This window comes from Tauraco erythrolophus, chromosome 6 (assembly GCF_009769465.1).
Source record: "Tauraco erythrolophus isolate bTauEry1 chromosome 6, bTauEry1.pri, whole genome shotgun sequence".
Lineage (NCBI taxonomy): Eukaryota > Metazoa > Chordata > Aves > Musophagiformes > Musophagidae > Tauraco > Tauraco erythrolophus.
This window is the reverse complement of record NC_141470.1, coordinates 37068628-37096235: the sequence shown is the minus strand read 5'-3', so window position 1 is coordinate 37096235 and position 27608 is coordinate 37068628. Positions and strand designations below refer to the sequence as shown.

The following is a 27608-nucleotide window of genomic DNA, read 5'->3' as shown; positions in this document are numbered from 1 at the left end:
CAGAGTTTATGAACTAGATACAGTTTAATTTTAATCTCACCCATAATTTTGAGCTGTTTGTTTATTTTTATCTGAGGTGGATTTAATCTTTTGCAAATTAAAGTGAAAGTTGTGAATGGTTATGGAAACAATGGCCAGAGTTTATCCAATATTGATAAAAACTCTCAGTTCTGCACTTTTACACAGCTGGGCTCCTCACCAGATAATTGCAGGATGCTTTATGGTAAAGCCATAGCTTTATGGCAGCTATTGTCTACATCAGGGCTATATGCACATGATCAGAAAGGCATAATTTCTGAGATGTGTATACCCTGAAGTCTTACTATAGTTGTGTCTGCCCAAGATGGTGACAGAAAAACACCTGAGGGACAATGTTATTTGTATTTAGGGTTTAAACATAGAAGAATACAGATGCTCTCTTTTATTTTGTTAATCTTTTGCTTTTATACCCTGACTTGCAGTTTTAGGCATGCCTGATACAGTAGAAGAGATGTGTCCAGAGATCCCTCAGTTGGATGGATTAATAAAGGAAATTAATGATTTAGCAGAGTCTGGAGCAAGGTATACTGAAATGCCTCATGTAATTGAGGTTATCTTACCCATGCTATGCAACTATTTATCCTACTGGTGGGAAAGAGGGTCTGAGAGTGTTCCTCAAAGTGCTGGGCCTTGCTGTACAATGATAACATCTGAGCATCTGAGCATCATTCTTGGAAATATTCTGAAAATCATTAACAACAATCTGGGAATAGATGAAGCATCTTGGATGAAAAGAATTGCAGGTACTGTAAATATTTTTAAAAGGTAATTGTACCTAATAATATTTAATTATTTTGCTACACTTTACCATATTACCCAGTGATATAATAATAATAAATTGTAATTAAAAAAGCAGGAAAGATATAGTAGATTAGTAACAATAAGAGAAAGGTATTTTAATATTTTTTATTATTATTATTTCTATGCATGTATTGTAGCATCACTGTAAGCAGGCGACTTTCTATATAACATAATGGATTTTGAAAATCTTACCTTCTCTATGCACTGTATAAAAGCCTTAGTATTTAATTTGGAGTTGTGAATCCCATTTATTTTCAAGACACATACGAAAGGAGTATTGCAGTAGAGGGTACAAGTGCTGTGAATTCTATTCATGAAATATCAAGACAAAAGAGAAAGAAAGTGTGTATGGTGAAATAATCCCAGGAATAACCCAAGTTCAGAATTAGTTGCTTTGTCTGATTAACTGTCCCAGCTATTAAATGAGCAGAAAGATTTCTCAAAATGTCCTGTAACATTTAGTAGCTAGCTAGCTAGCTAAAGAAATTTACTGTATCCAAATTTTATCAATCATTTTAAACAGTGCAATAAGGTTTTTCAAGAAAATCTATGTAAAGGTAATAATTTCCTGCTAAATTTTAATGCTCCATTGGTACTGGGTTTTTAGTATTAATTTAAATACTGGAAGATCTTTAATTAATTATACGGATTCCGTTAAATTTAGTAAGAAATTTGCTGCTTAATTGTAGAGACCACTTCTTGAAGTTTTGTAGTGGCTGTGTATCTATGTAAGGAGATAATGTACTAGTGTGGTTCTTGCAAGGACTTTTGACTCAGGTGGTCTGCATTTTATTACTAATGCTTGTACAAAATAGATCTATGATCTTGAATTAGTCATTCATTCTCTGCATTGTGGCTTGCCCAAGACGTAAAGGAATTCTTCCAGAACACTGTCTTCTAACTGTTTGACATTGTATGCAGAAAAAACACAATAAGTTAGAGACATATGACTCGCCAAAACCATGCTAGTTTAACTGACTAGCTAGACTGAAATTCTAGTTTTTAATCCCTCAATACACACATCTGTTAAAAAGCTATATTAGTAGTTTTATTAAGTTTTATAATCCAGAAATATGTTGAAGCACTATGACCTTTATGTTTTCTAGAACTGCAGAGTTCATACTACTGTGATGAAAAGCATCAATTGTGCATTAATCATAGTATTATCTATGTTTTTATGTATAGTTTACGCTCAACCCATCATCAGCAAAGCCAGACCTGATCTGCTCAAAACTCACTTTATTCCAACACTGGAGAAATTGAAGAAGAAAGCCATAAAGATCGTGATGGAAGAGGAGCAACTCAGAGCAGATAGTAAAACTGACACCCAAGAAGCTGAGCTACTTATTCTTGATGAGTTTGCTGTTCTTTGTAGAGACCTTTACGCCTTCTATCCAATGTTGATACGTTATGTAGACAACAACAGGTAAATAAAAACTAATAACTATACTCATATTTATTAGTTCATGTACTGGAGTTCATGATCAGATAATCAGAAAGAACACAATGCTTTTAATGTTATGCTAAGAATCGGATTTTGAGTGTTTTAAGATTCATTTAATGGAATGATGTACTTTGAATTCATACCTTTTCCTCTCATGCATTTGGCTTATTTGATTGTATTGTAACGGCACTATTATCATTGAGAACACATATCCTGACCAGACTTGTTATATACGCTACCACAGCCCAATGACGTTACAAATGAATACGCCTTTCAAAAATTAAAAAATGGCTAAACTGCTTGATTGTTGATGAAGAAGTAAAAAACTATTTTGCCTCAATTGAAGCATTCTATTTGCAGATCATACCACAAAGATATTACTCTTTTGTGTTGTTTTTTTTTTAAACGGAAATAAAAATTGCTTGAACAACATCGTATTCTGGTTGGAATTACCAGAAGATTTTCTTCTCAACCATTTACTGAAGGATTATTCTGTGCCTTTCCTTTGTCCCAGAATGTGACCCCAAGATGCTCTTCAGAAGAGTGTCTGCAGTATCTATAGTATCTCAGTATCTACAGTATCTTAATCCTATCCTTAACAACATTGTTCTTCTGTACACAATGTTTGTCCACTTATATTTTTTTAGTTTTTAGTACATGTTGGGCTATATTTATTTATTTATTGTTGTATTAATGCATTTTAATTTAGAGACATTTAAGAGGGCTGGATCTGTTGGTTCATTTACCCAAGTTTTCTCAGCACCCTTGTGCAGACAGACCAAGACTGAAGTTGTATTAGTTCCTGGATTACAAAAATAAACCAATTAAAGCAGTCAGTCCTTACAGCTCTACCCATTAATTCATTTCCCTCTACTTTTCCTCCTCTCTCCATTATAGTGTTCTCTTTTGGATCAACAGAAAGTTTTGATAAAAAAGTTTTATTACGGAAAAAAAACAAAAATAGATAAATACTCGAAGAGTTTTGCTTTTCAGCCAGGTCTATTTTCTAGTCTGTTTCACAGAATAGGCACAAAAACATATGTTGACACCATGGGGAGGAGGAGCAGGCAGAGATTATTAGCCAAGAATTAGGAGTTTTGTTGGAGATGAGTTAGACTGCCATGAAAAATGGTCTATTAACAATACAAATGTAACTTGATCTATTAAATAGAGATTGTTATATTCAGCTGTCTTATTTTAAATGTCTTATTTAAAATTTCTCTTGTTTTTGTAATTAGAGCAAATTGGCTAAAGAAACCAGATGCAGATTCTGATGAACTCTTTCGAATGGTAGCTGAAGTTTTTATCCTGTGGTGTAAATCACATGTAAGATAAAATATATACTTTTTCTTCCATTTCATTCTATCTTTAAATATAAATGTAGTACATGCAGATGAATTACACTGTTGGTGTGTTTGGTTTTTTTTTTTTTTCATCTTTAGAATTTCAAAAGAGAAGAACAAAATTTTGTGATTCAGAATGAAATCAACAATTTGGCATTTTTAACAGGAGACACCAAGAGCAAGATGTCTAAAGTAAGTCAATAAAAATTTGTGGATTGGTTAAATCTTCAACGTGTGTTTAGTATGTTGTAAGAAGGCTCTGAAAATCTACTCAGATTGCAGCTGCTGTACTCGTAGAAGAAATAGTTCTGCTTCTTGGTGATAGACATGAAAACTACTATGCAAAATATAGGCTACATACCTTAGAGTTACTTATTAAATGTCTGCTAAGTAGTCAAAGACACAAGATTAAAAGGAAATTTTAGTTTTTCAATTTCAAAAATTTACATGTATAAGAGAATATGGGTCATAATATATAATATGGTTTATTGATCTTTCAAGAAAAAAAAAGGGTATACTATTTTATAAAAGCAAGTGAAGAAACATTGGTTGCCTGATCTTTTTCTTGTGAACATCAATTAGTATATTGCTGTCAACTTTTTATCTCTTTATTCACACATATAGTGTGCCACGTGCACATTCATTTCTGTTTTGCTCATTTTCAATATGACGAAATACCAACATGATGGCTGGAAAGTACATTTGTTACCTGTATAATAAAGGAAATGCATGTTGTCAAGGTAAAAAATGCCACTTTGACATTAGCTGAGGAAGATTGTCTTACTCAAGCCAGTTGAAGTCTAATTCCAAATTAATGTTGGTAAATGTAGCAATGAACCCTTTGTTTTATTCATATTTGTAATGTGTTTGGAGTAATCCTATTTTGAAAGTATTCCAGAGAAGTGGTGGGGTTTATTGTGTTGTATTTCACTAGAATTTGATTGTCTGTAACATGGCTACTGTAAGTCCAACTTTAGACAATAGAGATATAAAATGTGCCATTACATTTCTTAATTCTCTTTAAAAATGTTTGCTTCTTTTGTATTACATTTTTTTAAGTTCTGAAACTTGTTTAAGCCAAACCTTGATATTGGAAAAGTAACAAGCAAAAATAACAGATTTTCTGCTTGTCGTTAGTTCATGACTGGCACTGAACAGCAATTCAAACAATACAGAGAATTCTGTATTTGGAGAAAAGGAAATTTTGAACGTGTTTTCTTGTTTTCAAGATGCAGCTCCTTGAAACTGTGTTATAGAATCGAAATGTTTGTATTATCCTCATTAGCAACATGAGTAGTGGGCACAGTCCAGACTATTTGACAATCGATTGCACAAGAACAGTCTTAACACGAAGCTTTGTGCTTTTATCATATGGCAATCACTACACGTATCTTTAATATGTATACTTCAACATTTAGGATTGGCCAAAGGAGCCAAGAATTAGGTGTACTTTTTAAAAAAAGTGATAGATTAGATCAAGTGATTCATATTTAATCTACATTATGTCTCACTGCAGTATTGATAATAGGATATGATGTAAACTGCTAGTGTCATATTTTAGTCAGTCTGGCATGGCAGGAATGACAGAACAAATCTTTACAAAATAAAGAATAGATATCCCTTATACTGTGCTGATTTGGATAAAATTACAGGAATTTAGCATCAAGAATCTATGACCCAAATTTAAGAGAGTTTAGTTTTCAGATTACATTTTCAAATTCCTGTTGTGTATCTTTAGATAGACAGATATATTATGTGTAAATACTTGTATAAATATATTTATACATGAGGGATGTAGATGCATATGTAAATGCACTTTTCTTCGTATGGAAGTACAGAGAGATTATAAATTTTATCTGCATATTTTTGTAAGCATATTCATATCATAACGTTCAAGGATACTGTGCATTCTTACTGCTAATATAGGAAGAAATAAAAGATTGTATTGTGCTTGACTGAGTATTTTATTAATAGGGTACCATATCTGCAGGAGTGATTGCAGAACAGCTGATCATTGAGATAGGCATTTGTTTCATGATGACTTAAATACCATGATAAAATATGTGAGGCATCTTTTAGAAGTGTTGTATTTGTTTTCTCTATAGGGTTTCTACCAAGGAAATTGATACCGTTTCATAATATATAAGTGCTCTAAAACTAGTACATTCATTAAGTCATACGTTTAGATCTGAATATTTTTTTTTAAGACTGCATAGTTTAGAATAAACAAGAAATTCTCTAAGTAACTGAATTTCAGGGTTTCTTACAAGGTTTGATACTTATTTATATACTTAGAGAATAACCAGCAAAGGACATTACATTAGGGAACATTATTTTTTTAATTTCTTGCTTTAATATTAACATTCATCTCGGGAAGTAGGAGGCTAACAGAATAATTAGCACTTTCCTCTTCATCGCCAGTTCCCCTTTATTCACATTGCTTTTAGTGGAAGCAATCATATCCAATATTTATCAAGCATGATAACGTATAGATAATGGTGAAACTGAACATTGGCTATTAACAGTTGGCCCAAGAGAGAACAGTTAGGGGTCTCTTAAAGGAGTAAGGCCCCATGCTGATCTTGGACTGCTTTAGACAACTGTCTGTCTTACAACAGAGACTTAGAATTTTCCCTAAGATACAAGATACTGTGATACTACTAGTGTGTAAGGTGTAATACATCATGTATGGAAAGTTCTATATCTTTATATGCCGTATGCAGAAAAAAAATATGCAGCAGATGAAGGATGAGGATGACATTATTTATCAGTAGTGGTGGTGACAAATGATTCATCATTAAAATCAAATTGATTAAGTACCCATTGTATATCGATTATACAATATTAACTTTGCTAATATTTTCTCAAATAAATGTATTAACAGCTGAGCAAGTTTTTTAATTTTTCTTTTCTAAAAAAATGGCAGCAGAGTGCTCGGAGGGGAATGGTAAGTTAGAGAACTTTCAGTCTGAAAGAGACTGGTAACTTAGATTGCATTGAAATAACAGATTTGTGATAGAAGTGTTGAAATGGAGAATTTAAACACATTCAGCTCCACTAATCTGTTATTTTTGAACCCTTCATAGGTTTGTTGATAAAATAGCATTTTAAGATACAATGATGTCCTATTGTGTTTTACAGTTAATGGGTATAAGAGACTAAACATATACATTCACATGTATATAATAAATGTGTAATACATATATGGGCAATTTTTCTGTGTAAGTTTTGGAATCTAAATGAATGTTTGACTGGATGTATAACATCAGTTGCTAAACACTTGCATATCTTACTGAAGTTTTATTTGACTGGCCCTCAATATTTATTTTTTTTATCTATTTTTAAAAGCATTTGGATAGGCCTATTATAGAAGCTTGAGGCAGTCATAAAATCCAAGTTTGTATTACAAAACAACATTGTGGTTCGTGCCCATTTCTAATATGTAATACATATTATTTGTAAATTTACAATCATTAGAAGATTTCATGTTAGCATTTTCTGCAAGAGTTTTAGATCTCTTCTTTGAGACTATTTCAATTGTATAAAATACATTTCCTTTAGATATACTATGGTAAATGATGAGTGGATTACTTTTATGGTCATCTCTAATAAATAAAATGTAATTAACGTCTTGTCTTTACTTACATTCAGTGTGTATCTGCTGAGCCATGTCTGTGCAGAATCTACGTATTTCATGCAGTTGAAATTTTAATTGAAAATTTGCTATTTGTCTGAGTAAGATATTGAAGATTCTAAGGTGCTTAACACTTAATTTGATGATTAGTCTTTCAGTCTTTCTTGACTTGTAGCTGGCTTTCTTCACTATGTGATATAGTAGGACATAAAAAAAAATTTAAGAATAGCTTGACTTCAACATTTTGAGGCTAATTCAAGTATCACAAGAAAACAAAGTTAGTATTAGAGCTGTCACAGAAGGGGGAAGTTGGTTTGTGTTTATGTATTTTTTCCGTTTGTTTTTAACCAACAGTTTCTATAGTATTTTCCCATGCCTGGTCAAGGATTCTTTTGAGTAACAGTTGATTTTTTTTGCCATTTTACTGGAACTACGTGGTTTTGTTCTTATCTTCTTAAATTTGTCTGACACAATGATAATACAATGTTGACTACGGAATACATGTTTATTTAAGTGTATTTTGGTATTAACATAATAAACAGGGAAAGAATCTGTGTATGTATGAGAGCTACAGTTCAGTTTATAATAGTGTTCACAAAATGGGTACTGCTGAGATATACGAGCTTAAGTCAAGTTTTCTCTCAGGCTGTCTTCAAAACAATGATGAGCTATGCAATGGGAAAATACATCTGTAAATAAAATGCTGCATCTTCACAGTGATAGTTTGATTTCTATTTCTAAATATAATTTTTCTCAATTATATTTTGGTGGAGAAAAGAGATACAGCTATTTTGCTGAAAATGTGAATATTTCTCCTTATTGGACTATCCAGAATTCCAAATACCTTCCTTCTTTTAACAATATTAGGAAAAGATGCAGTAATTAGTGTATTGATGTGCTTACTTACTAGATGTACTTCCTTATGTGCTGAAGCAACAAATGATAGTCATGAACAGTGATAGATAAATTCAGAAGTTCAGTTATTTAATAAGGATTAAGCTGAATAAAAATTATTCCACCGTTGTTTTGGCTACAAACTTATAACATTTTATTGTCCTGATAAAGCTGAGTAATTTTATAACTAACTTGTAAAATTATCATCTTTTCATCTCTTTTACTTATGTTTTTTTCCCCTTTATTTTTTTTCATACAGGCCATGCAAGTAAAGGTACAGGTCAAAATGCATGATGTGTCTTTGTTTTAGATTTAGAGATGATCAGGCTCCAAGCATTCTTTCCATTGATCATAGCAGTGGCGTCACAAAGTGAAGGCCCAGGTTTCACCTGCTATAAATTTTCTCTGAGTTAAAGTGGCAGTATTTGACAAGAGCAGCTGAAATTCCCTTTGGCACTCCCACATGTTGATTAATGTGATAATCTAGTAAAGCTACCTTTTATAATTATTTTAGATGTACATTCCGCCTTTGCTGTCTTTCTGCATTCTGATTTTTTTGCTGATATATTGAAGCAGACATTCTAAAAGCAATGCCTAAGTAGTCATCAGAAACATGTATTTGACTTATGATATTCAAGAAAAATATATAGGAGAAATGTGTTATAACCTATATCCTGTCTGTAGATGAATAGAAGATTGTATTAGAACCAATAATTTTAAATGAGATAAAGTTCAAATCCTACCTTTTTCAAAAAATTAAAATGATCTTTACTAAAACCTTGAGATGTGACAAAGCTTTTAAATAATCCCTGTTTCTTTTATGTATTTAATATATTCAAAGCTTTATCTCCAGTGAACGATAGTTCACCTTCCTTTGCATCATTCATATTATCTTTCTTTAATATGAATTTCTAGTGTAGATTATTACTTTTCAACCCATGATGTGCTTTTCATTGATGAAGTAGAATGAACAGCAAAATGGAGCATAAAACCCTTTCATCTTTCCCTTCACCCTGTATGCCGAGAAGCACACGTAATGCTGTGAAGAGTTTTTAATAAATTAAATTGGAAGCATAAGTCAAAAAGTGAGCAGTTTTGTTAAACTAATAGACCTGATTTCACACTTTGCTACTGTCAAGCTTCCCCAAGTATATAGAGCAGGATTTAACGAATGCTCTCAAGACAATCTCGGAGAATTGAAAGTTTAAGGAGGGTTGGAAATACTAAAAATATTAATTCCATCATCTTAACCAGCTTTAGCTGATTTTTTTTTTTAGTATAAATAAATTCTTTCATCTTTTTTGATTGTATACTTCATTAATGAATCTACTTGGAGAATCTGTAATTCTTTTTCTGTATATATTTGTTGAAGAAATGTTAATTTGTATGTTTAAATGCTTAGACAAGTAAAATCATTATATGCTGTTAGGCAACCAGATCATGTCATTCTTCTTGTTGAGCACAGTTTTTCTTTTCTTTCTTCTTTTTTAGCACAGTTAATTATTTAGGCAAAATATATCCAATTTATTACCCTTTACATATGAAATAAAGGTATTGTGTTTACTCATATAGGTGCATATTAGAACCGAAAGGGACACAATTTTATTGTCATTCAGGTTTCTGTCTGTGACTCTACTTACACATTTATCAGCAGGAGTTGTGAGTTTACAGGCAGCAGAATTTGATGGCAAAGGCAGAATGGATCTTCTTTTCATGTTTTGAAAATGCTCAGATTTTAGTGTTCACCTATCTTATTTGTATCTAGTTATTATTCTGAAATTAAAATAAAGAAAATTGGATTTGTAAAATGTTCTGAAGCATAAAGATGCAGAAAAGTAAATGAGTATCTCTCCTTTTCCTTTTTTTTTTTTAATTTTAAAGATATATATTATATATTTTGTTATTCCTTATTCAAGATGCATAGTGACGCCACTGGAATACAATGATACATTGTGGGATTTGTTTGTCTGCTGTCAATGTAGAGTACAAATAATGTCATTATTATAGCCATTACATCACTGCTATTTCTAAGGCACTTCCAAAAGCAGAGCTTTGAGGCAAAGCACTCTCTTGCAATTGTTAGTTCCTTAAGAAAGGAAGCCACATCCATTGCGTGTTCCCTCTGACCTGCAAAATGCTCAACACCAGCTACGTACACAGAGATTCACCATCTAGAAGACAGAATTTGCCAAAATTTACCGTTGAGTAGAATATGTATGGCTGCCTTTTTTTCTTCCAGTGATTACTGTGGTAACAGTGTAGTAATAATTGGTAAATAACGCATTGCAATGATTCTGCTGTATCCTTCTGTGGAACTACACAATATATTATAAAAACAGTAGTCAGTAAAACTTGATTAACAGAGGGAAAAGGATGTGGAGGGTTAAATGCAAGCATTTGCTATTTTGTAGTGTTGTATAAGCCTGGAGGCCTGGTCCTGAAATCTTATCTTATGCAAAACTCCCCTCGAGTGCAGTAGGAGTTTAATCTAGGTACAGAATTCAGAACTGGGCTTTTTTTATGTTGTTGTTTGTTTACCATATGTTCATTAAATATATGGGTCTGTTCTAAAGATTTTAGTCCACTGTCTCATAAATGAAAAGTTGTGTGTGAAATATTGCTGTACAGTGTCTGTTGTAAAAAGGTAGGGCAGATGTGACTTTGTCGTGTTTACTTCTCTATCTCCTTTGTTGTCTTTTTCCTATTACTCATGGTCTCCAAAGACGCAAAAGACTTAATTTTTCATCCTGAAGTTACTTATATTGGGCAGAGCCAAATGGCAGTGCTTTTCCCAGAGGGATTAATTCATTGGCATTTTATCGCATTGAATCAAAGCCTTCTAGATATTGGTATTTTTCAGTTGAGACAAATCAGACAATATTAATTCATTCAGACCATGGATAACGATCTTTATGTAAGTTTCTAACAAAAATGTAAACATCCTGACTTTGTCTCTGTAACATTGAGAACTAATAGTGTCCCCTGAGACTGACTAATCTTTTAGTTTTAGGGGTTTTTTTTTCTGATTTGAGAGGTAAGATCCAGAAAATATAGTTAGATTCATATGTATCGATGCACACAGAAGTATGTTACTGCTGTTAAAATATTACTGTTATTGCAATTTCTGCATTGGCACACACCAGAAGCACTCCTTTACATTTCCTGCTCAAGACGGTACACCCTTTAATGTAGCATTTTTAATTAATTGTACTACATCAGGAATGTAGTCTCCTTGGACCATTAGGGGAAGAGTGTGCTGGAAAAGTGTATGATCAGAGAATCACAGTCATTTACTTTTCTGTTTTTTTTAATTATAGTCTGGAGGACAAGATCAAGAGAGGAAGAAATCAAAACGTAGAGGGGATCTGTACTCCATACAAACATCTTTGATCGTAGCTGCACTGAAAAAGATGCTTCCTATTGGTTTGAATATGTGTACTCCTGGAGATCAAGAGCTCATCTCTTTGGCTAAAACTAGATACAGCCATGTGAGTATATACTTTGTCATAGTTTTTAATGCAAAACGCGCAGAACTTTATAAACTGAACTTTGAGGCATAGATATCTAAGCAATCAATATAGTTAAATATATCAATGTACTGTAAGCAATTATAGCTCCTAATTGTGCTTTCACAAGAAAATGAGGTGTGTATAGACAGCTGCCATCATTTCCATATCATTTTCCGTTTTTATACAATTTACCTTTTTACATATGCATATTCATTTGGACAAAATACTGAAATACCATTAGTTAGCTTTAATTCTCTTCAAAGTTTAATCCCTGTTTTGTGGTCAAAATTAAAGAAAGCCTTTGTCCCATGACCTTCTGATAACTTATGTACTCTGAAAACAAAAGAGGTTAAGTTTCAGTATTAAACACTGGTCTATGTTGTATGTGTTCTTGTGAGATGAATCATAATCTGAATTGAAAAATGCTTCTACCTTTCTACAGAGGGACACTGATGATGAAGTCAAAGAACATTTACGTAACAACTTACATTTGCAGGAAAAGGTAATATAAAAAAAGCTGTCTTAAAGATGCTGATGTGCACTTTTAAAGCACGGAAGTCACAATTGTTTTGTTTATCATGAAATGTAAAAAATAAAAAGCATGTGAAAAGCTATTAGAAAAATTGCCATTTTAACATTTTTCTTAATTTTTTTTCATGACAATAATTAGTTTATTTATAGCTTTGACTGGTATTTTCAAGTTTCGGGAAGGTCCTATAGAATGAGACAAGTGTAAAGAATTGAGATGTTGGTAGTTTTAAATCTATAATTATTTTAGCTATAATTACTTAGCATCGACTCGATCCAAGAAGAAAATAAAATTAAAACTATAGTATTTCACCTTCTCTTCTTGAACTTAACTTTCACTAATGATTAAATGCTATTTCTAAGAATATATGCAATTTAAAGTGACTATCATAAAATAAGAAAAGCTTGTGTCATCTTAACACTTAAGAGTTTTACAAGCACATTTATGTTCCTACTATTTATATGCAGAATTCTGGTGATACCAGAATGGAGTCCTCATCATTCTGTAAATAATAAATAATTTAGATTGTTGCCTACAGTCTCTGAACATAATAGTAGTAACTCATTTATCTGTCATGGGAGATGGCTGTCTGGTTGCTCTAAATTTGTGCTTACATAAAATTAAATTGGACACACTAAGTAATTCTAATGTGTTTTTTTCTATTTCTGTCTTAAAAAAAAAAAAAACAAAACCTTTGGCTGTAACTCTTCACCTACTGAAATTCCAGCTGTCTTTTATAGACTCCATGAAACAGCTTTCCACTGTCTTTACAGAAGTCCTGCAAGGAGTTAAACTTAATCCCAGTACTGTGCATCCTTATTTTTAATGCAGTTAAACAGGATACAGAAGTCCCAGGGTGCTGAGACTGATTTATTTAGATACATGAAATAAAAATACAGAACTGTGCTTAAGAATTTAGTTCAGTTAGTCAACAGTATACAGAATCTAATGCTTTTTCTGAGCAGCTAGCAGATGTTAATTTTGACTAAAAGGGGACAGATGAAGTGGGAGTGTCGATAACATTCTTCATTATACTGTGAGGATAATAGTGGTGGTAGTCAAATTTAGTATCTTCATTCAGCAGCTCACGTGCAAAATATGTTGGTTTTCAGTCTGATGATCCAGCTGTGAAATGGCAGTTGAATCTATACAAAGACATTTTGAAGAGTGATGAACCTACTGACCCTGAGAGAAATGTGGAACGTGTGCAGAGGATATCAGCTGCTCTGTATCATCTGGAACAGGTAAAAAGTTAAACGTCTGTACCGTGTTTGTTTTAAAGTCGAATGACTTTTTTTCCTTGTAGAGATTATTTCAGCTTCAGTGAGTGTCATTATTAAAGTTTCCAGATAAAAATTATTTTTGTGCATGCGTGCACACACGCACATGCAGATGTGTATCTATGCAGTTTTTAATGTAATCTGTTGAAGTGCCTGAAGTTAGCTTTTGGGAAAACTCAGGATGAATTTGCCTCTGCAAAGCTTTGTAAACAGTTGCAAGAAGTATAGTGTACAAATCATTGCCATTCAGTAGCTGGAAACTGTAATTTTAGGAAGAGATGTTTGCATGTGCACTTATTTTTAATATACTGGTTTTAACCCCTCTCCTGTTTCTGCACCTGAGGATACTGTAAGCAACTTTTGCATCGGTTGCCTGTTCATTCAAATGATACATTCTAAATACAAAAAGGCATTTGTACTTTTCCCACATAAAGTTAATCCATTTCATTCGTGGGTGACATAGCACAGAAATTCATTCGCATGAACAATTCTATATGTGTTGTTAGAAATAGACAACCATTTTGGAATTTTATCAAGGAGTCCCACACATGAGATACTCTCGCATCTTGAGCTTTTCTGTATAAACTGAGAGGTATGATATATAAAGGCCCTAGTATTTTTTCTTACTGATTTAAAACCCAAAAAACCCCACCACAAATAAAACCCCAAAAGAACATTTTTTTCAGATGATGAGGCGTGTTTGTAACATTTTCTAATTTGCTAACTACATTAACCACTAGATAAAAAGAAAATTTTGAATAAAAGTTGAATGATTTCCATTGTATGTACTAGAAGATATTTTCCCACAGGTTGAACAACCACTGAGATCAAAGAAAGCTGTTTGGCACAAACTCCTGTCAAAGCAACGCAAAAGGGCTGTTGTTGCATGCTTCAGAATGGCACCACTATACAACCTGCCTAGGTAAATGGCTTAAAGGTTTATTTTTTTAATCACTTTTGTTTACATTTCTGAGTGCAAATATTGCTTGTGTGTATACCTATAAGTTTGTTGATTGTTAGGGCTATGTAAATTTGTTTGAGAAAAAAGAGTTGGTTAGTTATCAGCTCATTCCTCACAGTATCTAAATGCTCGTCTTATGACAAATAACCAGAGGGGCGAAAGACCATAGGAATTACACTGCTTCGAAACCAAAAGGCTTCATTTTTATCAGCTGTTATTCTGTATAGTTCCTCAAGTTATCTGTGAAAATTGTTAAGGTGTTGCTGTTTCTGTCCCTTTGTTGCCCCTGCTTGCTCTTTTTACTCTTTATTCTCCTGTGTTTGCATTCTTTTCTCTTTTTTTTTTTTTAACTTTATATGGCTATTCCTCTCCTGTTGCATGCTTCATGCTCTTTAGCTTGTCTGAGAAAATCTTTAGCTACTACATCAGAATGTTATATTCATTAAAGCGGCTATTGGGGCAGAGCACTGCAGAATGCTATTTTGGGCTCATGTGTTGCTCTGCTTCTCACTCTAGTTGAAGGTAGATACCACAAAGTCCTCAAGATAAAGTGCATCCTGTGCCTGGATCCATCTAGTGCTTTAAACAGAACATTAAGACCATGCAGCATTGAGGTCATTTCCTTTACCCTGTTCCTTTTCAACAAATTTGCTTTTTAATCAGATACAGCCTAAGCACATCTTTAATTAAGTTTGCTTCTCACCTTCTGGTGCACTTTTTCACCTTTCTTGTTTATTATTTTTGTTCAAAAATTGTTTGCAAAGTATTTAACAGAAGAGTTGCAGTACATTTTTAACTGCCTTTATTACAGCCAATGTACATGCTTGATGTCAGCTAAAGGTCTGTAGCTGTGCCACTAACATACTGGAAGAATATTAGGTTTGTACAAGACAGATAAAACACCAGTTATACTGTAAAAAGCACACATCCTTCCTTTACAAAAAGTAGTAGTTCTAGACTATAATAACTGCTCTAAGTTGTCACACTGCCACCAGGCAATCTTTAAAGAACTAGAGAAATTAAAAGTTTCAAGTACAACATAAGAACAAACTAGCTAGTATCAACCATTTCATCTTCAAGAATTGTGTTTGGAAAAACAAGAGGAAGTGGTATGAAGAGCACCCATTTCAGTATAACATTTTTGTGAGCATTTTTTTGTTTTTACAATATTATTCTGGATATCATAGAACCATAGAATTTGGTTTGGAAGAGACCTTAAAGATCATCTAGTTCCAGCCCCCCTGCCATGGGCAGGAGCATCTTCCGCTAGACCAGGTTGCTTAAAGCTCAAAAAATTTATAAGAATTTATAAATTCTTTAAATGTTTGGAATATATATATGAGCACCCAAATGATAAAAATTATTCATCTTATTTTTGCTTTTAAAAAGCCATTTTTATTTATTATTTTTGAGGTTGATGGAACACTTGCCAAGGGGCAAAATGGGTTATGAATCTGTATTTTCATTTTCAAGAAAATACGGAGCAATACTCATTAAAGTACAGCATTTACATTATCTATAATTTTCATTAAAAACTTTTCTGTTTTAAAAAGATTGAAGTTAGTTCTTCTCAAACTTTGTGGTAGATTTTGTGGTGGAGTTTACTCCTAGGCAAATCTGTTCAGTTATTTCATCTTGTAGATTGTAAAAATAAATTGTCATAAAACTGTTTTAGCTAATAAGTTGTGGTGTCTGCACTTCAAAACAGGCAAGAGTGAAAAACCAATTTGGACTTAGAATCATAAAATTGTAGAATGGTTTGGGTTGGAAGGAAGCTTTAAAGATCATGTAGTCCAACTCTCCTGCAATGAGCAGGGACTTCTAGGTATATTGCTCAATTGATAAGTGCAGAACAAATTCTTTTGTTTATAGACACATACTTTTTCTAGATAAATCGTAGGATTCTGACAGGAAAATAAGGCTATCACGCTATTATGCACCTATAACTATCTCTAGCATTTAAATTGATTGTGTTCTGAACACTTGAGAGATTATTTCAAGTGGGATATGATTAATTCTAGGAGCTGTATAAGTCTGTTTGAAGCAGAGTTTCAAATGCAACTCTCCTTATCTTGTATGTTTGCTCATTTTAGTTGTAGCTTTAGATTGGAATTGTTAGTTATAAATTCGATGCTAGAATCAACTAATTTAAAGGGCAGTAAGCAAACATTATGGTGGTACACTTGCATTTATCCTACAAAAGATTCATATCTTCAGTGAATAATGAGCTCTTTCTTTTGAAAATTTTCTTGAGATTTAGGCGGCTTTCAATATAATTTAATATTAATCTCATATTTGCATCTAATTTTCTTCAAGATACATTCTTATATGTATCAGGTTTTAGGAATTGCAGTAAGATATTTCAGAAATTGAAATGTCTATTGATGTGCAAGTGTTTGTTAAATCACAGAAAATTTACCTTAACTTCTACCGTAAATATTCCAAGTACTCCCTTTTCTGAGCAGTGCCTGGAGATACAAAAGAAATAGTTATATTTTAAAATATTTTTAGTTTTCAAAGAAAAAAACATTAGTTAAGTTAGGAAATAATAATTCATCATGTTCTGTGTTTAATGAATGTACATGGCTTTGAAAAAGTGTCTTATGTGATAAATGTTTTCTCCGAGATGTGTGTATTTATGTTTTAAGGAAATTAATTTGTAAATTATTTGTCTTACTGTCTGTCATCCGTATATGCGCATAGATACAGCGAAGTTGTACACGGCAATTTTTCATACACAGTTTACGACTACATCCTTTCTGACTACTTTATTGATTTTAACTTCTGCCTTTCTCCAATGAAAACCTATATGCTTTTCTTCAGACACAAAATTAGCAATTTCTTCCTGAGCACCTTTCAACGTGTTTGGCTGGAAAAAGTACATGAAAAAACTCAGTATGACAGGCTTATACTCAAGTTAACGGTAATGTAACTTGTGGAGAGCCTCTTCCTTATGCGCACACTTATTCCTTCCCAGCCATGATTTGATGTTACCATAAAACATGAATTTGTACAATTTTCAGAGGGGATTCTGATTGGTCAGTTTTTGAAATTTGGTAATAAAACAGCACCAGTGCCTGTAGGGGGGCCTAGAAGGTTGGCTCAACAGCTATTCCATTATAACGTAAGAATTTAAGCACACAGTGTCTTTAAACAAGGTATAGTATATACAGGCAATTTATATAGTTTTTCTTAGTGGTTCAAGATAAAAGTAGATGAAAAGGCTTGGTGGAACAAGCTTTGTAGTGCACCTCAAAACAACATTTTTCCCCAAATATGAAGACGGAATGGTTTGGCCATTGTTATGTGTAGTCTTATTGTTATGAGCTGTATTTTCAGTGGAATGTTAAATTTGAATACTGCATAGTAGTAATTAATATAACTAAGAGTTTTCTAAAAATGATCATTTTCTACAGCAGGTTTTGTCTATTTCTAACCAGCTTCTTTGAGGACACATTAATACTGCCCTGGTTTGGAACTGAAAGAAAAGAAGCTGAGGTTAGGCTTCTCTACGTGGAAGAGGGCAATGATTGTCTGCAGATAACATGCTGGAAAGCACTTGATAATTATTTTGGTGTTGATGGCCAACTTCTGCTGTCTCAGTGTCCTAAATCTAGTAAACTAGATTTAGATCTTGTAGGTGTAAATCCCACCCACTCATTCTCAGTCTGTTCAAGTATGTATTTTTCCGTGCTTCCATTAAGGCTCTAATCCTGCATTTCATGTATAACGCGTATTAGCACTCTCAAAGCCTGCAAACCAAAAAGTAATGTATACATATGTGTATAAAAAAATAATAAGAATGTTTAAAAGTACATGCAGATTTATCACTGAATGTTAGTTATGTTTTCGTTTTGTTTCACTGACCAATCAGAGGATCAGAATTGTACAAATATGTATCCTTACTAATCATTAACCACCTGAGCTGTTATACGATGTTCCGTTACCCCTCTTGATCTCACTTTCACAACCCCCCCAGGCACCGTTCTATTAACCTCTTCCTCCATGGCTATCAGAACTATTGGATAGAAACAGAGGAATATTCATTTGAGGAGAAACTAGTTCAGGATTTGGCTGTAAGTACTGACATAATTGGGCATATTTTCAGTGCCCACTTTAGTCTATATTTTATGTATCTATTATAATCTATATTTAATTTTTGTGTACTGTATGCATATGCATAAACTTATAAAATATTAATCCTTATGCTTCAGGGCATAAGGTCATTTTCTGCTGTGGTCAAAAAGACATTCATACTGTGATGCACGCTGCAGTGCATTGAGGTGGTTTATGCCTTCAGACAAACTATGTGATACTCATTCTTGGGAAGAGAAATGGATTAGATGAACTCTCAGACTATTTTTGTCATTATGGTAATTCCTATGTTCCTATATTTTATTTACTGTTCTTTTAAAGCTTGACACAATTGATCCTTTTCTTCTTTTTAAAATTTTTGTTTATGCATAATATTTAATTTTAACATTTTCAGCTTTGATACAAATTAATTTTGCTGTTTGCTCGTCGATACATCATAAGGAGAAGTAAATATATGCAGCCATATTCAGCAAAAATTTAGTTTACATGTGTACTTGATAGAAGTGATTGGTAGACTTCAGCATTTTGTTACTGAATATTGATTCAGAAAGCCTACTGCTTTTTCTCCTCTCTGTCTGTAGTCAGTCTAAAATACTTCAAGGGGTCTAGCTCCCTATTATCTGAACACCATGAAATGAACATGTAGCTTACGTGCAGATGTATCAGGAGATGCTTCAGTGTTAGCAAAAGCAGTCATGTTGTGCTTTTTAGAGCCTCACCAGTACAGAAGATTGTATGATTTTTCAAAATTACAGCTAATATATTTTTCTCATACTCTGGACAATTATATGGTCACAGTCTTTGGTTTTGTTGCTTCTTTCTAAAGGAAGGAACGAGGCTATTAATCAAAACAGTGATTACAGTTCTTTCAGATTTACTAGATAAGTAAATTGAACTTCTGTAATTACAGTTATTACTATAATTACAATAATTCTACAATAATTACAAACCCTACAAAGAGGTGATAACACAAGTAACGTAAAGGTGATATGCTGCTCTTTCGCCAGTGCTTGCTATGTTGTATTTCAAACTGCCAAAAAATGTTTGAAGTTTAAAATAAGCCATTCTTACGTTTGTTGAATCAAGGTTACCTAGAAGTGATATAAAAGTATTGTAGCAAACAGTAGTTTGAGTAGGATGTATGTGATTATATTATTAAAAATAGTTCTATTTATCAATAATTCTCCAAATAATTGAGCTGGGACTTTCTTTCAAGTCTGATCCACTGGAAACACATAATTTCTGCTGAATAAGGCTTCCCTAAGATTTTCACGCTCTCATTCTCAGTACCTTGCAAATGAGAAACTTTTAATATTACTATCAAATATGAATAACAATCAGATACTCTAACTCCTTCTGAGTCATACAGGCACATAATGTTGGAGGTTATTCTGTAAACTGCCGAGTTAAGATGAATACTGGAAGTTAATACAGATTGGACAGAATAAAATTACTGAAATCCTTTCCTAAGCTTAATTACTCAATTTTTTTCTTAGTTATGAAGCTTAATTTCTATATTCTGATATAAATCTTGAGACAGACACCTCCAAAAAAAGAGGAAGAGGAAGAGGAGGAGACTGAGAAAAACCAGCCTGATCCACTTCATCAGATTATCCTCTATTTCAGTCGCAGTGCTCTCACAGAGAAAAGGTAAAAAGAGCTGTGTTGAAAAGCACATTGAGTAAAAGTATACAGTAATTGAATTTCTAGTAACGTTACAAAGTGACTTAATACAACTGCAGTTCATTATTGTGCATGATGAATACTTTTTTGCTCCTTAGTTTCATTAGAAATTTTATGTATTTAAACTCAGTATAACCTTTACATTGAGATAAATATTAACTATTTTTGACATTTTAAAAGCTTGATAAATACCCAATGCAGAAATAACCAAGCATGAATTCTCATAGAAGCATAAAGCCTACAGACACTGCTGGTTCTTGCAGAGTACCCTCCCTTGGTCACTGCTAGTAGTTGATGTGTGTTCTTGTTGATATTCATTACATTTTATTCAGTATGTCAGAAAAGGTTTCATTGATGATTAACATGAATCTCTTTCAGTGCCAGTTTCTGGTTTGAATTTAGACTGTTGATCAGAATATGTATTTTGTACGACTAGAGTACTCTAGTGCTTTGTATAATTTTTCTGTATAACTAACATAATCTTGCCATCTGAGAGTTATAATTATTCTAAGTTGTATCTCCATAATACTCTTCTGCACCTGCAACAGCCAATGATCCTTACTTATCCAACATGACTAAGTTGGATGTCCAAATACACCTCTAAATTTTTTAATTAAAAAGTTACAGTTAAATATGTGGTTTGAGATAAGAAAATACATTTATAGTATGTTTTTGAAGTGTAATAGCATTTAGCATTGTAATAACAAGTAGACATGTGTATCTACTTTAATAAAAATTGTATTTACATATTAGGAGGAGGATATCTTTTTAGTACTATGTCATAAAATAATTTTAAATATTTTTTACTCTTTACAGCAAATTAGAAGATGATCCTTTATATATTGCCTATTCCGCCATGATGGCAAAGGTAAATATATCATTTCAAGTTCCATCCCTCACTCCGCTCAGGTACTTCTCATTAATTTTAGATGCTTTTTAAACATTTTCCTTCTGTTTCTTACGTGGACTGCTTGATACTAGTATTTTTATGTTTTTAATGAAGCTGTTCAGATTTACATATACAATGAGAAATTTTCTATTTAAAAATAATATCATAGAATTCCAAAAGGTGCAATCCTGTTGATATCACTTGGCACTTTATACAGGAATAACTCATGAGCAGTCTTAACAATGTTAGTTATTGTTATTTGTTGGGTAATTATTTTTGAGTTAATATTTAACATCTGTCAAAAATAAGTTGACAATCAGTTTTTGCAACATACTGATTACAGCTGACACATGTGAGGAGAGTTTGTCTGTGAAGATAAATATTATCGATATAAATAGACATATGACACAAGAACACATAGCCTAACACATAGCCTGCAGTTACAGGGTGTATATGTTGTTAGATAAATACCCTGAAGTACTCATACATTAGGGAATATCAGCTTCTTAGTGTGGATGAGCACAAATATTGACAATTACCAGGATTTTAAATCTTCTTAATGCCTTTAATTATTGCTTGAAAAAAATTCTTTAGTCGTTTTTGTAGAAATACTATAGTACAATTAGGCATTATGATTCATAATAAGCAAAATTTGTGATTTCTGTTTCTAACATAAAAAGAGCTGTCAGGAAGAAGAAGAAGAGGAAGAAGGAGAAAAAGAAAAGACATTTGAGGTGAGAGTTTAAATAACATCTCTTTCTCATTGCCTCATGTGCAACTATTTAAAATATGTTCACTAGAATAAATGCAAGAACAACACAGCGTGTATTGAGCTGGTTTACTCGGAATCCATATAAAAGATGTTGTGTTCTGAAGTTTCGGAATCAAACAACCCATGAATTGTGGAGGCAGATGGCCTTCAATAACTTCAGATTTCTCATCTTCCCATTTTTTCTGAGTCAGTTCCAGTCTGTATTCTGTTCTCATTTTTGTTCCCAAACTCAGGAGAAAGAAATGGAAAAACAGAGAACTCTCTACCAGCAAGCTCGCTTACATGATCGTGGAGCTGCTGAGATGGTCCTTCAGATGATTAGTGCAAGCAAAGGTAATGTTCTGTGAAGTATTAAAAGTATACATGATATACATATTGTGTGTATAATGCTATACATATATATAGCGTATTATGTTATTATACCTATGATATGTTGTCCTGCGTGGTGGTTAGTTGCTGGCCAAGTTAAACCATGACACATATACAACTTATACATGATATATAATGAGGCAAAATAAATCTCAACTACAGCTATACTAGGTACAATTTCCAGACCACTTTTCTGATTGAATAGTTCATAATTGCAAGTTTTCATGACTGTAGCCTTATTTCACAGGTCAGACAGGACCCATGGTTGTTGAAACACTAAAACTTGGTATTGCTATTCTAAATGGTGGGAATACCATAGTTCAACAGGTAATGCTTTTCTAAGTACTGTGAGTCTTGTGAGTAATTTTGAGAATTTTAGTATTCTGTCGTGTTTTTATTTTAGTGCATTTAATTTTAAGCTAAACAGTGAAGAAATATCAGGATATTTTTTGTACAATAACAATGATATTATTGCTCACCAGTGATTTGCATTTTGAATGGTAATTCAGGAAGTTGTTAACTCATGTAATTGTAATATAGATTTTTTTTTTTTCCCCCTCCTTAAATATATGCCCTATAGAAAATGCTAGACTACCTGAAGGAGAAAAAGGATGCTGGATTTTTTCAAAGTCTCTCTGGCTTGATGCAGTCCTGCAGGTAAAAGCATAAATTGTATTATTACAGTTTCAGTTTCATTCAGGTTGGTGGCTTATTGCTCAGTGCAGGTGGATTTGTTAGATTTTAATTATAGGAGGCATAGATTGTAGAACTCTTGTTGGAAATTTTATATGAATCAGAGGAATACCATGTTAATCTTTTATACTATTCTTCCAAATGAGAAAATAAAGCAAATACTGGGTATGCCTTTGAAGGCTTAGTTTGGAGAGGCAGAAAAGTAACATGTAATAGCTCTTTACTGGTCCCAGAACCCTGAAGTTTTCTGTCTGTGTGATTCTAAGAATGGAGAACAGCCATTACTGAAGGAGAGACAGGCCAATGGATCTTTACTAAGTTTTCAGTTTCTGCATCTCTCTGATGGGTTACATAATCTCTGTCACTTCATCTGAATCCTCTGTATCAGATTTGTTAGAGATGGCATGTGGCAGGTGAGACTCTGGTAGTCCATTCCCTTGATAAACCAGAAGTTCAAATTAGTTAAGTTAAAGCACTCCCATAAAGCAGGTGGAAAACTATTGGTGTTTCCGATTATCCTTACGGTAGACAACCTCCTTTTCTCAGCCTTTTAAAGCAACAGAAGAATTTTGAAGTAGTAGACTGGAAATTAGAAGTGAAGGACCTGTATGAAGACAGGAAAAAATATGTAAGGAATGGTGACCTGCACCACATAAATTATTGCTGAGTAGTTACAGCCTAATTAATTAACATCTATCTTGTAATTTTTCTATTTATGTAGAACAATTTAGCAAGGACTTGCTCAAACAGGACCTGCAGTGATGGTATTACCAATTGTGTATGGGTATCATTCAGGACTTCATTAAAAAAAGTTTTGATAAAATGACTTGAACACCAACAAGAGAAAGAAAATAATGCTTTAAAAAATGCTTTTGGTTTTAATGAAGTTGCTAGGTAATAGGATATGTAACTGCATTGCTGTTTAACTGAAAAAAAAAAAAAAGATAATCATAGAATTCTATTTGGACTGTTTGAATGAAAGTATTGTGACTGTGTGGTGAGAAGAATCATCATCTGCTATTCCAGGTGCTGAGCTATGCCAAGTTAGCAAAAGAAAATTCAGATATTGGTGTATTTTGACCTTGGAAGTTGCGTAATCTCTGATTCCATATATGTCTTCTGAATATGCAATCAGAGATTCCATACATATTCTGAGTAACATAATGAGGCATAATATATGCAGTAACAATATAATAGAAATAATAGTGATTGCTTAGTAGAAAACAGTGTGACTGAGAAATAACTGCAGTAACATCTTTTTGGCAGGCAAGTTTAAGTCAATATGAAGAGTAATATTTCAGGTTCCTTTTCCACTTGTCATTTATACATGAAGCCATGAATGGTATTACTGGAAGTGAAGTGGAAGTGGTGAGACCTGACCTGAGACCCATTTATTTACAGAAATGGATGCTGGACCCTTATTTGCATCTCAAACTTTTTAATTTAATATTCATATTAAATAAAATATGAGGCAATGCATGTCGCAGTGGGTCAAGACTAGTTGTTTAAGTCCTCCACAGATTTCCTAGAAGAAAATAATTTTTCATTGTGTACTATAGTACTTATTCCTGTTTGTTTGGTTGTTTTTCCAATATAAGTGTTCTTGACTTGAATGCGTTTGAGAGACAAAATAAAGCAGAAGGCCTGGGAATGGTTACTGAAGAAGGAACTCGTAAGTAGAATGAAACTGATTCCAGTAGTGCTTAAAACATTATTTGTGCTTCATTCTTTAAATAGAACTGTTGTTTACTGTGGCTTGAGGTTTCTGTTGATAAACTTACTATAAGTAATTCCAGACTTTGACTTCTGACTATGCTTTATTTCTACAAAATCTTTAGCAATAATTTTTAAGAGAAACATTGTAACTTCCAATATTCTTATCCTGTATTCTTGTTATTTTTCTTTGATCCACAGTCATCGTTCGTGAGCGTGGTATGTTTGGGTTTACAGTTTTCGATGCTATTGTTGCAAAAATGTGTTGCAAATACAGACAGAAATCTTTAATTGCATCTTCCCAGATATCTCTAGATTTAGCTTTATGGTCTGCAGCAGGTTGTGTGTTCAGCTTGGATTAACAGTTTGATGCTTATTAAAGAAGTGTCATTCATATTTAAGGCATGATTTTAGTTATGACTAACCATTTACTTATTAGATATATATCCTGTTGCTTTCTTTTTTTTTCTTTCTTCTTTTTTTTCTAACTATGGATGCATTGGAGTGCTAAATATTTTGGCTTTGCTTTTTCTGTCTCAGTTATTCTTTTCATTATTATCAGTCTGTTTATTTTAAATTGCTTTAACGCTTTTATAATACTGTTTTTTATTAGAATTCCAGTTTTAAAGGTTGCTGTAAGATTATATGTTCTGCATACTTGATCATAACAATTGTCACATAATCATTGTGTTTATATATTTTAAAGGTGAAAAAGTGTTGCAGCATGATGAATTTACTCGAGATCTATTTCGATTTTTACAACTGCTCTGCGAAGGGCATAACAATGGTAAGTGAACTGAATTCATTTTGGGGAAAATGTGCAATGAGTCTGTTTTTAACCAGAGTTGAATAGAACTAATTCTAATGGGTTTCTTCCTCTAATTCATTTAGTTTTTGGAGGGAAACTGAATTTTTAAGTCTTAATTTAATTTCAGTTTTTATGCCAATCGTTAATAGCAAACCTATTGCAAGTCATATGGATAACAATTCTTCAGTTCTATCTACATTGTGATCTACTGTAGTTCAGCTTTCACCACATAAGCATCTGTACCCAACAAGGTACTTTAAAAGAATGTATTCTCCATGCCTCCACGAAAATATGAAAATAACCTTGTATTTTTTATTTCTATATATACTAACCAAGCACAAATCACTTCCTATTTCAGATTTTCAAAATTACCTACGTACTCAGATGGGCAACACCACAACAGTGAATATTATCATTAGTACAGTGGACTATCTCTTGCGTCTTCAGGTGAGGAAAAAACAGAGGACAATGGAGTATAACACATTTGCCTTTCCTTCATTTTTATAAATTCACTTTTTACTGGAATCAAATATTAAAATCCTCTCTTCTGCGATATCTAAAAGAAAGAATTCTGATTCCATTTATTTCATCTCTTGTTTCTTTTTAAAATGAATGGCCTTTCAGAATTCTGTGTGATGCCAGATGTTTGTTAATTCATTTCATTGTTCCCTTCTGCAGGGAGCATAGTTAGATAAAAATCCAAAAAGTTACTGTCATGAGAAATAGATTGACAAAGAAATACTAAATTTCATCTGCTGATGATTCAACTTTTGGTGATGCAAATGTAGGCAGCAAATACTGCATACAGAATCCAACATTAGAAAATATAACTTTGTTGTTTTTTTTTCTTAGGAATCAATCAGTGACTTCTATTGGTACTATTCAGGAAAGGATGTCATTGATGAATCAGGACAACGTAACTTCTCTAAAGCTTTGGCTGTCACCAAACAAATATTCAATTCCCTTACAGAATATATCCAGGTAAACGAAATCTTTCGGTCAAGTGAAGTTGGCCTGATCATGTCCTATCATAAATTTGTAAATACTTTAGCTTTATTTTCTTATTTTTGGTAAAGTTATTTGTAAATATTTTAGCTTTATTTTCTTAATTTTGATAACGTTACATGCAATCACTGGCCCAGTGTAAAGTTAATACTAAAACATGTGAATGGCTGCCTGTTTAACTAGTATTCATGCACTAGATACCAAAGAAACCTTGGGAATGTTTCTCATGTAGCTTCACGGAAGCCTGAAGGTTTTTTTTTTTTATTTTTGGGGGGAGAAATCTTAGGAAGCAAATTGGTTTATGTGTTTTGATTTATTTTATTTTATGTTTTTAAAAGATGTGTTTTCTTAATTTTTTTAGGGCCCTTGCATAGGTAATCAACAAAGTCTGGCTCACAGTAGGCTGTGGGATGCAGTTGTTGGCTTTCTTCATGTCTTTGCCAATATGCAGATGAAACTTTCACAGGTATTTTCAGTACTCAAGTAATCCTTCTTTGCATTGTTTCTAAATTACAGTCAAGTGAATGTTGAAAGTTGTAAAGCAGTTAATGTACTGATACTCATTGGTCGTCCATGGGCCTATTTTAATGTGGCCGTCCAAGACTGAATCTCAGGACCAGCATCTTCATGTCACTCCTTTTAGCATTAATCATCACTGTGCACTCACCTTTTCTAACATCAGACTCTCTGCTTCCAACTTAATTATACCTTTCTAATAATGAAGGTGGCAGTTTGGTCCCTTACTCCGTTGCCAAAACCTGATGATCTGTCAGAGCAGAAGCATCATTAAAAGCATGGTTCCCATGCTACATCTAAGAAGGGCAAGGGAAAAGCTGGGAAAGATTCAAAGAGGGTGTCAGTCAACTTGTCCACAGTTAATTCATCACAGGCACTGAGCAGGAGGGCAACAGACAGTGTTCATTTCACTGTGCAGGGCATTGTGGAGTCTCACCCTTCTTCACAGTTTCAGGCTTCTATGTTCTTTTGCGACTTCTACTCAATGTACTCATACACTCAAGCCACTGAATGCAACGGATACTTAACAATTTTTAGGTCCTTCATGTAAGTTACAAATCCACATTAGACTTATCATGTTCTGTAGTTAAACTAAATAGTTCTAGTTCTGTTTGAGTGGTAATGCATTATG

General features: G+C 33.1%; 1 protein-coding gene across 1 annotated transcript in view; it reads left to right on the top strand.

Annotated features, from left to right (window-relative positions):
* Positions 1 to 27608, top strand: part of RYR3 (ryanodine receptor 3) — a 203647-nt gene that overhangs the window by 148048 nt on the left and 27991 nt on the right. The window contains 24 exon segments of the mRNA XM_086613614.1: positions 462 to 782; positions 2026 to 2266; positions 3523 to 3610; positions 3727 to 3819; positions 4159 to 4161; positions 6554 to 6574; positions 8415 to 8429; positions 11473 to 11643; positions 12107 to 12166; positions 13306 to 13437; positions 14283 to 14395; positions 17258 to 17357; positions 20070 to 20179; positions 21029 to 21080; positions 21782 to 21835; positions 22107 to 22206; positions 22490 to 22569; positions 22823 to 22899; positions 24534 to 24607; positions 24850 to 24867; positions 25355 to 25435; positions 25815 to 25903; positions 26309 to 26437; positions 26823 to 26927. Of these exon segments, the coding sequence (XP_086469740.1) occupies positions 462 to 782; positions 2026 to 2266; positions 3523 to 3610; positions 3727 to 3819; positions 4159 to 4161; positions 6554 to 6574; positions 8415 to 8429; positions 11473 to 11643; positions 12107 to 12166; positions 13306 to 13437; positions 14283 to 14395; positions 17258 to 17357; positions 20070 to 20179; positions 21029 to 21080; positions 21782 to 21835; positions 22107 to 22206; positions 22490 to 22569; positions 22823 to 22899; positions 24534 to 24607; positions 24850 to 24867; positions 25355 to 25435; positions 25815 to 25903; positions 26309 to 26437; positions 26823 to 26927 (2327 nt within the window).